A 17,048-nucleotide genomic window follows, 5' to 3' on the forward strand; every position below is an offset into this window, starting at 1 on the left:
TTTACTCAAATTTCAAAGCTCCCATAGTCTTTATGTTCTCTACATCCTCTCGAAGTCCAAAGTCCTTTTTGAGACTAATGACATATCTTAACTGTAAGTCCCCTGGAAAATAAAAAGGCAAATTACATGTATCCAATATAGAATGTACAGAATATACATTGCCATTCCAAAAGGGAAGAAAGAGGACATAGGCAAGAAATATTGGCTGAAAGTAAGCCTGAAACCCAGCAGGACAAAACTCCAATCCCGTAGTTCCATGTCTGGTGTCAAATGGCTCTGACTTTCCAGTTTTGCTGACGGCAACACACTTCGGTCTTGGGTTAGTCCCAGTCCTTATATGCAGCTCTTCCTGGTAGACATCCATGGCTCTGGCACCTCTAATGTCTTGGGGTCTCCAATGCAATCCAGGCTGCCCTTTCACAGCTTCATACAATGGTTTCTTAGGGCCTTAATAAAGGGACTCCTCGGCCACATGCTCAGCCTCAGTGGTTCTCCCTAACTAAAAAGGAAGATTCCACAACCCTTTTACTTGTGTGTCCTTCATGACTCTAAATCCAGAACCACTAGGTTGATACTGTCAAGTTTACCGACTTGGTCCCCTTGGGTCCCAATCCTATTCCATCTTTGAGCAGACTCATGTTTAGCATTCTCATCTCTTTCAGCACAAGTCTTGCCTCAAACGTTAAATTTTTTGGTACTCTTTCTCTTTTCAAGCTGTATACCTGGTATACTTATTTTGCCCACTTGTTCTTTTCTTTACTGTGGACCATGTAGGTTTATGTGGATTACTCTTATACAAAGAGTCATTACTAATAACAACAATAGAGTCAGTATTAGGCTGTCTTGAAATCTCCTCTACTAAGGAGATTAGTCCATTACTTTTCAATTTTGCCTTGGGAAAAGTCTTAAGACAAAGACAACAGGCAGTCATCACATTATTTGCCAAAATATCACAAGAATGGTCTGTAGACCAGTTGTTAATATTTCCCCCTCTGAAATCTCTATACTCCTTGTAGCACTCACCATGACTATCTTTCAGGTTCCTGTTAGGATGGTCCATTAAGCTCTTCTTACAGTGCTCAATTGCTTTCCTCATCCAACATCCTAAAGTCTGCCATATCCCTCTTAAAAAAAATCACAAGGTTAGTTTAGTTATCACAGTAGTCTATTCCCTGGTACCAACTTGTGTCTTAGTGTTTTATTGCTGTGAAGAGATAGCATAACCAAGGTAACTTATAAAAGAAATTGTTTAACTTGGCTTATGGTTTCAGAGGGTTAGAGACCATGACAGAAAAGCAAAGGAACAGCTGAGAACCTCATCTTGATTCAGAACCATGAGGCAGAGGGAGCACACTGGAAATGGCATGAGTCATATGAAGCCTCATCAAGGCCACCACAATTCCTAATCCTGTTGAGCCTATGAGGGCCATTCCCATTCAAACCACCCATAGTCCTGTTAATGCTCCTTTAATAGTGGGATCGGGGTACAGGCTGCCCGTGGCCAGACCTTGTCAACATTTCCCTATATGACACAAAACTATGGCCATTTCCACTGGAACCCTGAATGAGTGCAAGTCTAATTCCCCTCAGAAAACTCACTGATAAAAGGTGACTGCGACTGTTTGTTTTTGTTGGTTTGTTTGTCTTTGTTGTTGATTTGTGTATATGTGTGTGTTTACAGTTTTTCCAATATTGATTTTTGCCCTCTACAACTCATGTTGAGACTCGATTCTTCCAGGGAAGTGGGATTCTGACAGTGAGACCTCTGGGAAGCATTTCAGATCATGAAGGATCTGCCCCAGTTAGTGGATGTATGCTTTTCTCATGAGACTGGATTAGTTCTCTTAAGACTGGATTAGATCTGGAGATAGGACTGGTCCACAAGGTTTCTGTGAAATTATTAGGGTACAGGGGACTGGAGATGGCTCAGCAATTAAGAACCCTTACCACTCTTACAGAAGATCCCAGTTCAGTTCCCTACACCCAAATCAAGTACCCCCTAATTCCTTGAAACTCCAGAGGATCCAAGACCCTCTTCTGAATTTTATGTATTCATGTTTCTATGGGTACACACAAACACATATATACATGTACTTTAAAATAAAATAAATCTTTAAAAATGAATTTGGCTGTCATGCCACACACCTCTGCCAGGTGGTAATTTTACGCAATGTTTGTAAAATGTGTGGGTATGAATTGAAGTGAGACCTGGAGTTTCTATTAAGGATATCGTGGCAGAATTCAAAAAGTTTTGGAGCTTTTGAAAAATTTGTTTTCCAGGTTAGGAAGGCTCAAAATGCATCCAATTTGAGAAATCTTTGAAAATCCACCAAATTCTGAGGAAAGATGAATCAGTATCCCATGCCACTATTTTAGACTTACAGCATAAATCTAGTTTAGAAAGGATCATAACTAATTATTGAATATAAACATATATAAAGACTGAGACTTAGAAAAGAAACAACCATTTTCATACGGTCATCACCACAAGCTACTAGGTGTTCATTGACCCTGTGACTTACTTTCTGAAGACTCATCACAGAGGCAGGGCTGTGGGTGTAGCTAGGAGCTGCCATCACTGTCGTGGCTCAGGCCCAACTGTGCTGTAGAAGTGCTGTCTCCCTGGAGTGCCTGTGCTGTGGTGAAGCACTGGTACTGAAGCCAGTCTGCTGGGAAATGAGATCAGATAGACACACTTGGAAACCACCTTCAAAGTCAGAGATGAGCTGCTTGGAGATCAAAGGCTGCTCCTGAACCAGAAATGAATGCTACAAGCCTGCTGAGGCCCATCTGCCCCTGAACCAACATAGCTCAAGATCTTGAGATAAATGGCTACTATACATCAGTAGGCAACGGCTTCTGGGCAAGGACAAAAGCCAGGTGAGCTTGAAGGCTGACTATTGAGCACCAAGTTTCTCAAAGAGGACTTGCATACTTCTGGATATACTTACCTCTGCTTTATTTTTTAATTCTCTTAATGAGGTCCTCCCCCACTCCCATCTTGAACGTCAAGAAACTTTCCCTCATCTTGGTGCCACACCCCATTAACTGTTAGGGGGCTTTTTCTGAGATCTCAGTGTAACCTCTACCATGGATTTTCTGTGCTTTTCTCTCCAGAAGGTCCACATTCTAGAAACCTAACTTCAGCACTGGGAGGTGGGGGAACTTAGGGCTCCCTGTGATTCCCCCTGGGACCCCAGCCATGGCTCTCAGAAAGAGCAGAACACAGATGGGGTGGAGGGAACTGGTGAGAGTGACCGCAGAGGGACAGGGGTGGGCTCCTGTCCTGGACAGACCTGACTCCAGACATAACTGACAAAGCCTGGTGAGTGGTGGCTGGGACACAGAGCTTGGTCAAAGAAGAACATGACAATAATGAGGCCTGCAGGTCTGGACAAAAAGGCAGCTCAGCCACAGGGGACACCTGGGAAGCCTTAGGTGCCTGTGGTAGCTCCTCCGCAATGGGTGATAATGGCCTCTGAGAACCCAGCGTGTGCTCCATGAGAAAAGAGCAAGTCTGTCACTGTTATGGCACTATCTGGGGATGCAAAGGCCCCAGTTCTCTTCCCAGCTTCATTCACCAAGATCCTGCCTCTGGGAGACACTTCGTGACCAGGGCCATTTCTCCAGTAAACACTCTTGGATTCACCTGATATTCCCGTGACTTCCTGAGATGTATCTCCTGCCTAGGGCTCCACAAACAGTGGAGGACCAGAGTAGAATGCGACAGAAGGCAGAAGGGCAAGCCAGAGGGTCAGAGAGCAGAGTGGCACAGGTGGGCCCAATGGGATGGGGAGAGAAGCCAGTAGATCCTGCCAGTCAGTCTCCAAGGTCACCCACTAGGAGACAGGCTGAAGCCAGGTGTGCTGAGGTCAGCCCCAAGTGGCTTGAAGAGAAAACAAAAACAAAAACAAAAACAAAAACAAGTCTGACTGGCCCTGAGTCATACATCTCAGTTCTTCCACCTCAGCAAGCAGAAGCTGGGCCACTTGGAAAGCTCTCACCATCTGAGACAGAAGGCAGTAGATGGCCATCAGCGTCAGGTTGGTCCCGATGGGATCCCTCTGTGTAAGCACCTACCCTGAGCATCTAACTTAGCAAAGGCCACAGGGGCACTGATGGGGATGGGAACTGATTTCCAGGTCTCTGATCTCAGAAGGAAACAAGAAGTACAGCCACCCTGGTGAGAAGGAAGGACCAGATTGCTCAAGCCACTCAGGCTGTGCAGGTCCGAGAAGGACCCCCAAGGTGAAGGCCACATTTCTAGATAAAACCCACAGGAAATGGGTTCACATAGATTTGGAAACTGCGTGCCACTCTTCCCTTAAAAGCTCCCTGACTTCTCTGAGCCTCAGCTTCTTTAACGGGAAAATAGAGTTAAAAGCACTAGGGCTGGAGAGAAGGCTCAGAGGTTAAGAGCACTAGTTACTCTTCCAGAGGACCCAGGTTTGGTTACCAGCACTCATGTGGTGGTTCACAACCACCTGTAAATTCAGCTCCAAGTGATCTGATACCCTTCTCTGGTCTGTGTGGGCATTGCATGCACATGGTGTGCACACATACATACAGGCAAAACACCCATATGAATAAAAACAAAACATCCCTCAAAGCAGTACCTACCTCCCAGGGTGGTTATGAAGCATGTGTTAACCTGGCACAGCTCAAAAGGTCCAATCTCTCTGTGCATGAGTTTCGTGCACAGCCAACTGACGATAGGAAATATTCATGAAGACCTGTTTCTGCACTGAAAGGCTGCACATCAGAGCACAGTGAGGGTTTGCATCTCATTTGTGTCATGTGGGGTATTGTCTGCACATACAGGGGGCTCTGCATAGCTTCCAGGCAAACCCTGCTCCGTTTTATAAGAGGACCTCAAGTACCTGCGAGTGCACTTGTTTCCCATGATGTCCACAGCGAACCGTACTCCTTCACCTCCAGGGTCAGCTGTCATTTCTGTCCTGTGTGTGTGTAGAGCACCTAAAGGAATTCCCCTTGATTTAAGTGGGACCAGGAGGCAGGAGGCCAGCTGAGGACACAAGGAGAGAGGAATGAGAAACACTTCTCTGCATCTTATTTTCTCACTTAAAATTCCATTGCTTTTCTTCATTGTATGTGAAAGTATTTTGCAATTACATAGTCTGTAAAACTAAAATTAAAGCCCACTGTTATTTTTAGGTTGCATAATTCAACAGCAGAAGGAAGCTATTGCTTAAGCATGTGTTTATTTGTGGCCAAAAGAACAAACAAAAAACAAATGTCAGTTTAATTATTTGGCTCACAAAGTGCACAATACTATGACAGCTGAGGGCAAAAAACAGATGAGTTCTAAAAAAAAATGTCACCACAAGATGGTAAAATTAGCCATCAAAGCAAAGAAAATGGATGCTTTATTGTTTGTGGTACTAGGGAGGGAGCCCAGCCCTGCGCAGCTGTCCCTAACTCACACCCTGGTCACCTACAGCTGACACAGGAAGACTCATGAAGCCCTTCACTGAACTTAATGCCCTAAGACTCCAGACGTATTTTAGGCTCCTGTCCTTCAGACAAGACAAGCAGGGTTCAGGAATGCCATCTCTACACTATGGCCACAGCAGATCTCTTCCATAAAGAAGGAACCTAACCACTAACTTCCTTTTTGGGGTGGGTGGGGAGAATCCAGGGCCTAGTGTGTCTATTGAGTGCTCTACCACTAAGCTACACTTCCAGCCCATTAATTTGTTGTTTTTTGTTTTGTTTTGTTTTTGTTTTTTCAGTAGAGTGTACATAGCAAAGCCTTACCCAGTGTCATGTGGACAACTCAGGGTTGCTAAACACTTACCTAATTTAAGGCCATCAGCACTGTCTACTTCTAAGGCTCTCCTTTTAAAGCCAAGCCCAGGACCATTGAATAAGAAACCTATTAATGACACTCTGCTATGCTTGCAGACAGGAGCCTAGCCTTACTGTCTTCTGAGAGGTTCCATCCAGAAGCTGATGGAGACAGATGCAGAGACCCACAGCCAAACAATAAGTGGAGCTCGGGAGTCTTGTGGAAGAGTGGAGGGAAGGTTTGAGGGAGCCGGAGGTGTCAAGGACACCACAAGAAGACCTACAGAGTAAACTAACCTGGACCCACGGGGGCTCACAGAGACTGAACCACCAACCAGAAAGCACACATGGGCTGGACCTAGGCCCCATACACATATGTAGCAGATGTGCAGCTTGGTCATCATGTGGGTGCCCTCACAATGGGAGTCAGGGCTGTCTCTGACCCTACGGCCTGCCTCTGGATCATTTTCCCCTAGCTGGGCTGCTTTGTCTGGCCCCAATGGGAGAGGATGTGTTTAGTCCTGCTGCAACTTGAGGTGCCAGGGTGGGTAAATAGCCCTTAGGGACCACCCCTTCTTTGAGAAGGAGAGGGGATAATGGGGGCATGAAGGAGGGATTGAGGGGGGGGGGACTGGAATCAGGCTATAAAGTTATTAAATAAATAAAGGAAAGGGGGAAAAAAAGAAACTGGAAGCTACTGCTTTTAGTTTAGTGTATACGTTCCCTAGTGCTTCTTAAAAACATGCAAAACTCTGCTGGGGCACGGTGCAGTTGATAAAGGTGCTTGACTAATGTGCATGAAGCCCCGGGTGTGACCCCCAGCGGCACATAAAAACAGATGTGGTGGCTCATGCCTGAAATCCCAGCACTCAGGAGTGGAGTCAGGAGCATTAGAAGTTCAAGGTTCCCTTGGCTACCTAGGGAGTGTGACATCAGCCTGGGAAACATGGGACCATTTGTGCTGGTAAGGCTTTATTGACATCTTGACACAAGGGAACCGAAAACTGCCTGGATCAGATTGGCCCATGGCCTTCTCCAAGAGCATTGTCTTGATTGATGTTTGATTTAGGAGGGCCTGGTCCACTGAGTGGTACTATCCCACAGTAGGTGGGCTAGTTGGGACAAGCCAGTGAGTGAACTAGCAAATGGCATTCCTCCATAGTTTCCACCTCCAGGCTCCTGCCTTGATTTCTTGCCCTGGATTCCCTCAGAGTTAGATTGTGACCTGGAAACTGTAAGATGAAACGCCCGTACCCTCACGTGTGTTTGGTCATATCACAGCAACAGAAAGCGGACTAGAATACTGTCTCAAAAAACCTCACATATATGTACGTGTGAGTGTCTGTGAGCATGTGAGTGTGTGTGTGTGTTCTCCATTCCTAAAAGCTGTACATTGTTTAACTAAGGGTATAAAGACCAAAAGTGTCCTTGTTCCCTGAGGAGGGGGATGCAGCCACTTAGAGACAGGCCATCAGCTGGAATTTGTCAAGATCTCTTCTTCATATCCCCAAGTGTCTTCATCGTCCCAGTGGTGACTCCCAGGGGACCTGGCAGGCTCTCTCTCAGCACTCCATCATAAAAGCTCTCTTCTCACTTCTATCCAGCTGGCAGAAGATTAAGGGGAGAACTTCAAAACGAGGCCCTCCCTTCAGGCTCGGCTCCAGCTGCATGCTTCCACCTGGCTGCAGGGCATGTTATAGCACAGAAAATAACAATGTCACAGTAGCTGGGGGTGGGAAGTACCCCTCTGGACCCTCTAGATGGAGACTTCTGAGTTCGGGCAGGATCTGGGTGTACATGTGCTTCTGGCCATAATAGCCTCTTGTACCATCAAAACCTGCAGGCCAGATGCCCTGGGACCTTGATGACAGCTCATCCCTGCAGCCCTGGGCAGCACTCCTCCATCATTGACAATGACAGAAGGACATAGAAATGTCCATAGAATGGGACCACCATGGCCATGTTTTACTTCTTATTAGGGGCTGGCTCAAAGAATCAACTATATTTCAAAAAAACCCCAGAAACCTCTGTGCGGCCCTCCCCACCCCTCAAGTCCAAGGACACTTCCAGGGTGCTCCGCAACCTAGAAGCTTAGCTGCTGCCACTCTGGATGAGCAGAGTGGCATGAGCTTTGGTCTCCAGTGGATGCTGTCAAGGCCTGGTGAGCTGCAGCCTCTGGGAGCCACACTATCTCTTGACCCACACCCATGAGTTCTAGGTTCATGAGGAAGTGGGGTCAACTCCCAGTCTCTTGGTCTCTTTCAAGACACTTGTCATATGATTTTCCTCAGCCATCTCCTGTTACTGCTCCTAATTCCACGAAGTCTTCGCCAAAGAGAAACTGCTGTGTCAAGCGCTGTTCAGGAGAAAGGCAGGAATGCCTCCTGTAAGGACAGGTCTATAGACTGTTCCTGGCAGGGGAAGGGGTCTTGGAAGAACCGATTATCAGAATGGCAATTTCCCAGGAACAATCTATAGGCCCTTACAGGAGGTGGGAAAGGGAGAAGGCTCCATCTCCCCCTAGAAAGAGCTAATAAGAGATGTGGGGTCAGGAAGTTCCACCCAGGATTTCAACAGCAGCATTCCCCATGCCTACACCTTCTCACTGACCATCTGGGATTGCTGGGCCACCTCCCCACAGTTGTTCCCCACCTTGTTGCTTCGAGAAAGCATGCTTGCTGTGGGCTTAGGGGAGCTGAGGGCTAGCACATGGACATCTTTGGTAAATTCTTCTATGACCTTAACGTTAACAAACACAACTGGATTCTGCTGCAGGTGAGGCAAGATCATCTCCTAGACTGACAAATAGTTTATTGTTGATACCCTTGAGTGTCATAGAGAAAATGACTCTGGCTCTTAGGATGAGTGACAACATGGGAACATTATTCTCCAACTATGGTTTGACTCACTATAGTGTTCAACTATATAGTTCAACTCTTTGTGGAGTGAAAAGGGCAACCATCAGTTTTCACTTTCAGCGTTGTAATCAATAAACTACATGAGGCATTCAAGGCCTTATAAAACAGATTTTGTGTTAGATGGTTAGCCTCATAATTGTAGGCTAATGAAGTATCCCGAGAGCATTCAAGGTGGATTGGGGAAAGCAGAGATGCTCAGCAGGCTATGTATATTAAATGCATTTTACATGAAGCTATTTTAGTTTACAGTAATGTTGTTGGGATCTATTCCTATAATGAGTCCAGGAGCATCTGTATATCAGTGTGGGACTGAGAACATGGGGGCTGGGAGGGCTGGGCTTTGAATGGCCCTGTATGGAGGAAAGTCACCTGAGGAACACTTAGGTAGAAGCAGTGAGACTTGAAGAGGCTGTGCTGGAGCCTCAAGTTACAAGTTTAGGTTGGGGTCTGGCTTCACTTATGTCTTAGATTTGACAGCAACTGAATGCCACCAACCAGTGACCTATGGAGACTGTATTGTTCGGGGAATTCAAATATTTCAGAGTCAAGAGTTCCAGAAATGCCTGTCATGTAACTGGGAAGTCAAGTTTCAGAGAGTTTAGGCAGGAAGGACCTTAAGGCCAATCCTGCTTTCCCTTCTCCCCCATCCTCCTGGCTGCTCAGGGCCATTGTCAGTCCCTCTGCTAGAGTTTGGCTCCAAAGGGTGAAGACCATTTCTGCTGCAGACCTTCAATTGTGAAAGTTGCCCCTCTGTTGTGTATAAGCAGTTTTCTACTTAAAAACTAAAGAGGTCAACATTAGATGGGACCCAGAAATAACCTAATAGCGACATTTTGAAAGTGATAACATGTGACAAATTGGATGGGACCAGGAAGAATGACATAATTGGCATGACATATGACATAATTGGCATGAACCATATGGTGCTTTGCAATGATACCCAGGCCTTACCACATTTGGAAACTTTGGAGTTTGATCTCCACTTGAAGACTTTTGGTCCATTCTGAGCTTAGTGATGGACCCAGTCTCTGCTCTGGGTTGTGTTCTGGATGAACATTCAGTGGTATTCAGAAGTGGGACACTGAACCTACCATATGTCTCTTAATAATGTGGCTCAGAGGCTCCTCCCTCCAGCTTCGCTTCCTGCCCTGCCCTCTTCATCATCCTACCTATTCATCCCCTTGGAGAAAATCCCATTGGCTCTGAGCTGAAGCTTCTGCTGGTGACCATGAGTTTGCCGATAGGAAGCCAAAGACTGCAGGCTCTGAGGGCTCCCTTCTGATTCATTCTCAGAGGGCGAGGGAGACCTTGCAAAGGCCAGGCATGTCTCACAGGGTCTTCTGTACCCCTACTGGCTCATTTTCCCATACTTTGAAGCAGCTGAGAAGAAATGAATACTCAGAAGAGATTCTTCTTTACTTTCCTCTCCAGTGAGGCAGAGCTAAGTCAAGATTTAAGTGTGCTGGCCCCACCTCATCTTAAGATGGTTCAACTTCATGATGCTTCAAATGTGATTTTGAAACTGACCGTGGGATTCTATAATGCTGTCCTTTCTCAAACTAGACAGTAGGCAACCAATCTGCTTTTGATACCAGCAGATACTGTGGGTCTGAGCCAGTTGCAAAAAATGTTTCATCAATTGGACAAGCATACTAAAATACCACCTGCCACCAGACATCACCTTTTGAAGCCTGCCACCCTGAGAAGGAGAGGAAAAGTGTGCCTTACAGAGTGAGGAAGAAAAATGCCAGAAGAGAGCTCTGTCAGGCAGGATGATCCTCCATTAGTGAAGCCTAGGTGACAATGGCATACCACACCGGCTGCAAACGGGAATGGGAACCACGTGATCTCCACCTCTAGGTGCTCTGCCCTGGAGTGGCTCTCTCACAGTCCATCTACCTTGAGAGAAACAGGCCCCAGCGTTACTATGCCCTTTCAGCTTAACAGGACCTAGAGCCACCAAGAGACAAGCCTCTGACATTTTTGTTGTCTTTCTAATTTTAATTGAATCACTGCTAATTCATTTTTTTAAACTCTTAAAAGCACCAAATTTTAATATCTAAGTCAGTTTGGGGTCTGTATGGGGGAAACACCATCAGAAACTTCCCTCCACAACAGAAGAGTGATGTTCATTCCTCCACATATCCAACCTGAAGGTGAAACCCAAAAACTACATTAAACACCCCCACACAGAGAAATAGAATAATAAAGTCATATTCTAGGTTATTTCCTAGCCTTCATCATGTGACCCTAAAAAATTAACTCTAAGGGCATTAAAATATATTTTCCCCCATTGGCTTTTTTTTTTTTTTTAAATAAAAAGTAATTAGAACACACACACACACACACACTCACTCACTCACTCGAAAGGAATTAAGTCAGTTGCCTGACTCATTTGATGGCATACACGACACTTGGAGGTCAGGAAGGTCACCTTCACCAGCCCCATCACCAGGGCTCATCATCAGGGGATGCAAAGTTTTCTTCTAAACAGAGTAAAATGCAATTCCAGGTATGAACGGACACAGACATCTCAGAGATGTCAACAGGACAATTCTGATACCCCAGCTGTTCTTCATAGAGCAACAGGGCTTCCATCAAATCGACACATCTCTTTTGTGTGAAGTATCTCCCATCCTATTTCAGAACTTTTGATGACAAGTCATGAATTAGTCTGAGAAACTCCTATGTGGCATCTTCGTCTGGAGACGTAGAGATGGGAACAGCTGTCAAATCATCAATCATACAATCAAACTCTCTTCCTTCTTCCGTGTCCCTCTTCAGTTCTAGAATACAATCTTCTGTGAGAACCTGAGGGTCTCCTGTAAGACTGTCTACGTCTCCCATGTTCTTCACATACATGTCTCAGATCCATCAACCAGTGGATAGAGCACTGTCTACCATAGCGGCCATCTTTAGTTTTGGTTTCACTATCTGATGTAATGTGCTACAACACAACATACCAGGGCCATCTCTGCGTCTTGAGCATCAGTACAGCTTTGCCAGTGCAACCTTCTTTGCCAGGGCTTATGATATACAGCAGGCATACACCAAGTCTCTTAATTAACTCTGTCAAATTAACTTCCCCATCACAATTTTCAGTCTTTTTATCAACCTTCGGTGAGTCTTTGGATCCCACTTGAGCCCCCATAGCTGTGGGGATCGTGTGGTGAGGGATAAGTGTCTGGGGGTACCCATGTTTGTTCTGTGAGATGGACACTGAATTGTGTATCTAGAAAAAAAACCAAAGCACTAAGAAAGTAAAATGATAGGCTCAGAGAACCAAGTCGGCTCAGGGAGACATTTTATAGGATCCAAGGTTCTCCACCCCTTTCTTAAATCCTTTCCCTCTGACTGGTCCTCCCAGTATCCTCCCTTGGGCAGGCTTTCTTCCTGGGGTTAGTTAGCAGCTGTGGCAGTTGCAAAGTGATCCAGAAACAACCCTCTTAAAGGGGCCCATCCTACACATTTCTGGTAAAACTTAAACAGATAAAGACACAAGACCTTGGTGCTCTGAGGGAAAGCACAGAGCCTGTTACAGCCCCTCTTCGGCTGGCCCTGCAGCTAACTGGCAGCTTGACGACTCCCAGGACATTTCCCAGAACAGAGCTGGCATGTATAAATGCAAGTCTACAAGGATTGGATCTTCCATCCTTCAATCAGATAAGGAGAAGAAGTAGGGTGGGATGTGACTCCTTTTCTGCCAGGCATTGGCACCGGAGCCCATTCTGTCACCAGCAACACCCAACCTGTCCTCCTGCTTTGATTGCTCTTGGCAGACTCTGTACAGGCTCCCAGCTGCTTCGCAGGGTTGGTGTGGAGGGAGACAATCCTACATCATCCTGGCTGAAGCCAGCCTCACTGGGCCAGCGACTCTCTTTCCCACGATCCAGCTCTGGATGTGTACACGTGGGCAGGCGAGAAGGTCAGCATTTCACGCAGGGGCCCAGCACAGCAGGTCACTGAGGACATCTCCGAGTCTGATGAGCTTGCAGGAACCTCCTAGCATCTGGGAATGTGTCCCACATTAGGAGACTCTCCCTTCTGCTTTGTCACTGGTCACTTAGTGAGAAGCAGGAAGAGGGTGCTCCCAGATACCACTTTAGAGTGAGAAGCTATAATTCTTGAATTTAATGATGGGGAGCACATCATAAGTTCATGAAATGATTTCTTTCCTCATACTAACATGCAGCAGCTGGGTAGGTGCCAAAAGAAAGCCGTGGATTGAACTCATTATGTACTCACTGCTTGGCCTTCATATGTCTCGTTAGTGTTATCTTGACAGTCAAGACAGCAAAGCCTGAGTTCAACTCCTCCCTGTCCTGAGCCCATCTGTGTACAACCTAAACACCCCGGAAAGACCATGCATGTCAGTATCAACACTTGGGTTTGGCGCTTCTTGATTGCTGTAGCTAACTATCCAAGACACTGGGAGACAAGTCTTAAGAAATGATAGCCTTCCTTTAAAAAACAGGTGTGAGCTTTTTGTCCTAACTTGCATCAAATTAGCATTCCACAGAGTTTCTAATGCATTCAATTAGAGATCAACAGAAAGGCTGCAGTGTGGACACAGCCGCCTCGCGGGGAATCCTGGTACCCTATCATTAGAAACTCTTGTGGTTCAGAGATAGCCTAAAAATGCTTAAAACTGCAGAGCAGGTAAGACACAGAGTAATTCAAACATTATTTATTCCAAGTTTTTCAATTTAAGGCTTGTCAGAAAATATTTCCTCAGTGAACACTGAAATCAGAGCGAGCTTCATAGCTGTAGGATCTGGTGACAAGGTTCTTATCCACGTGAGCCATGCGCCTGCTATTTAGAATCCATGAAGAAAGTTTCAAAGTCCAGATTCAAGTCAGAAACAAGGGCATCCACAAAGTCATCGATGGAAGGACATTTCTGCAGCATGCCTGCAACCAAAGAAACAAGAGCCTTATGTAAGCACCCAGAGACAGGGGCAGGACAAAGGGCCAAACCTTCACTGGGGCCACTGTGGCTTCTAAAGCTCTATAGCCACACCACGAGAGGACATTTCATACAGCCACAGGCAGAACGTAGCCTGAAACTGTTCAAGACTTTAAAATATTTTATTTTTTAAGCAACACCTGGCTTAGAGACTTAGGCCCAATGCATTTCCCAAAAAAGTCTGTTTCTGTGGATATTACTGTCCACTTGGAATGATGTTACCAGACTGAATTTTTGCATTATCATTGACCAGGATAATTTAGAATTTAGATAAGTTCAGTTAGTGGTTGAGTTTGAAGCATATTCTATACACTTCAGACCCAATGAGGTGTTAATCTTTTGCAGAAATCTTACATCTGAGCTCCTCCAGATTTCTCTCATCAGCAAAGCAAAACTCAGATATGCAAAAACTCTGATGGTCTCAAGAACCTACTCTGATGCCTTACACAGAAGACATACTGTGTATGTGAAGTTCAGAATGGGTCTGGAGAAAAACAGAGTGGTACAGTGGCCTTAGCAGTAGGGGGCACGAGGGAACATTCTACAGTGATGGTTGGTTCTGTTCTCTATCTGGATACTAATCCAAGTTATACTACTGTACACGAGTTAAATTAATTGAATAGAACAATGGAGATGGCCATCTTTTTTTTTTTTTTTTTTTTTTTTTTTTTTTTTTTTTTACCATTATCCAGTACTAAATAGCTGGCCTTGAAAACATACATACAAGTAACATTATACAAACTGAACAGGTTATATCTAAAAACATATGTATATACTTATATGTATGCAACAAAAAAAGCCATAGATTTGAAACAGAGCAAGGAAAGTATATGGGTGGGTTTGGAGGGAGGAAAGGGAAATGATGTTATTATATTATAATCTCAATAAGCAAAAAGAAATAATTAAAAAATACCAACACAAAAAGAAGACTTAATTCCAAACTTGTGCCTTTTTGGGGAGAGGTACAATAGTGGGAACCTACAAAAGTGTCTGTTGTCCAGGAACTTGTCGAAGGTGCACGGTGAGGCAGGAAGAGGACTTAGAAGGACAGTCTGAGCTTCTGAAGCAGAGTGGGAGGGGACCAGAAGGGGAACCAAGTTGGGCAAAGGAGGAACAAGACAGCGTGGACAACCACACCAATATGGGGACAACCACAGGCCAATATGAGGAGCAGAGACGTGGGGAAGTCTGGAGACCTTGGATCACAGGAATGGTTGAGGTCTACAGTCAGGAACTCAGTCACTCTACCATGCATGAGACACAGGTGAGTAAAACTAGCTCCCAAATACAAAGAATTTGCTAATTAGGCTGGTGCATCTGAGAACAACAGCAGTATTTTCATTCTGAGCTACAGCTTACAGTGTTTCTACTCTCTTCCCAATTCAGATTTGAATAGCCCCATCTTGAGGAAACGCGGACAGAAAAGTACACGGCGATGCCTTTAGCTGTACAGCTGAAATTCAAAGCACCATTTTCTTTACAGTAAAATAACCTGCATGGGTAAAAGCAGGCACTCTGCTTGTCCAGCTGTGCTTTAGTGCAGGCATCCTGGGTCTCTGATTGCCACCGAGGTAGCACGTTCTGCACTGCACCTTCCAGAGGCAGGCCATGCTATAAGATTCCACCTGATTGGACAGCAAGGCTCGTGCCTTCCCTGGTGCCAGCTTTCTTGATGCAAAGCCCATTTGTAGGAAAATCCTTAAACATGGCTTTCAATTAATCAATTGTAATTCAATTTCCTTTTAATATATGAAACATTTAATATATGAAACAATTACATGACTGCTTGTTTTTAACTAAAACTAACTGTCAGAGGGTAAAGCCATTTATTCAGGGCCAACCTACCTGGCTAAGTGTGACCATCCCGTGTCTTTCAAGTGGTTCACTTCAACTCAACAACCTGTCAGCATGAATATGACCTGGCCTCATTCTTGGAACAAAGATACTCAGTACAACCCTGTGCCAATTGCCCATCCCATAGCATTCCTGTGCCTCAAATGGTGACTTTGGTAACAGGAAGGAAGTATAAACATCTTGGTTTTCTCAAAAAAATCTTATGAAAGCAAAATGTTTGGTTTGTTTGTAATGTGATTGTTGAAGATGAAATTGCAGGAAGGAAGAACCTGGGACTTGAAGGATCAGGAAAAGTAGCTGCTGGGTATGCAGCAGCTCAAATCAAGGACCAAATCGAACACTGAAGTGTTTTACAAGATCTGATTCTACATAGAGAATTAAAGACTAGCACATGTTTCAGACAACTTCACAAATAAAAACTAAAGTTGGCCATTCTATCTATCTGTCCTGGTTAGTTTTCAGTCAACTCAACACAAGCAAGAGCCATCTTGGAAGAGGAAACTTTAACTGGAAAAAAAAAATGCCACCATCAGACTGGCCTGTAGGTAAGTCTGTGGGGGCATTTTCTTGACCACCCCTGGGAGGTATAAGAAAGGTAGATGAAGGTGAACCAGAGAGGCAAATCAGTAAGCACTGTTCTTCTATGGTCTCTGCTTCAGATCCTGCTTCTGGCTTCCTGCCTGGACTGCCCTTCATGAAGCACTTCAAGCTAAAGGGGAGATAAACTTTCTTCCTCGTGTTGTTGTTTTTCACTCCTTCATCACAGCAACATTTAGCCAACTAAAGCAGCACCTATTTACCTTCCTACCTAAAAATCTCCAAGAGCACTTAAGTTTGAAAAAAAAAAAAAACTTGCCAAAAAAAGTTCCCTTCGTCTTCTTTATTTGGAAAGGGTGCCAGTAGCTCTGTAATTTCTTAAGAGACCCAACAAAGTTCTCTGTGGAAATAACCATGGGGATACGGGATCCAAACAAATAAGGACTGTGTTTACAAGTGAAGAGAGAAAATATCAATGGCAAGAAAATAAGGTCAAAAGTGAGTTCCAACAGTGTACCTGTCCATTCATAAAAGGAAACTGGGGCATTGAGTCTCATTCACCTGCCCAACTTCGAGGGTCAAGCAGGAGCCAGTGAACTATTAAGTAGGAATGGTTCGATTCATTTTTCCTCATTTTACCTGTGAGGCAAATTGGCCAACAAAAGACAGTATAGGCCAGAACACCTGCATCCTCAATGGCCTACTTCTAGCACCCTAAAACTCAGGGCAATTATTCTGGGCCTATCTAAATAATTTATAGCATTAAATGGACCCCAGAACTGATGGTGGAAGGAGGCAGCTTTCCAAAGTGCACCCTGTGCCACCCTCTAAGAGACTGCTGACACTGGGCTGGAAAGGGTGGAGGCAGAGATGGCTCACAGGGCTACAGACCCAGATGGTATAGAATGGGGCTGCTAGGGAACAAAATGGAGTGTGTACTGATTGCCAGGCATGGAATTAAGAGC

The 17,048-nt window shown here is 45.0% G+C and overlaps 1 protein-coding gene across 3 annotated transcripts in view; it reads right to left on the minus strand.

Moving 5' to 3' along the window:
• Positions 1 to 13,398: 13,398 nt before the first annotated feature.
• Mipep (mitochondrial intermediate peptidase) overlaps positions 13,399 to 17,048 on the minus strand; it is a 128,834-nt gene continuing 125,184 nt past the window's right edge. For all 3 annotated transcript variants that reach the window (XM_060391083.1, XM_021650137.2, XM_021650135.2), the window contains one exon: positions 13,399 to 13,637. In XM_060391083.1, the coding sequence (XP_060247066.1) occupies positions 13,607 to 13,637 (31 nt within the window). In that variant the 3' untranslated portion in view covers positions 13,399 to 13,606. The remainder of the gene's footprint in view (positions 13,638 to 17,048) is intronic.

This window comes from Meriones unguiculatus, chromosome 9 (assembly GCF_030254825.1).
Source record: "Meriones unguiculatus strain TT.TT164.6M chromosome 9, Bangor_MerUng_6.1, whole genome shotgun sequence".
NCBI lineage: Eukaryota > Metazoa > Chordata > Mammalia > Rodentia > Muridae > Meriones > Meriones unguiculatus.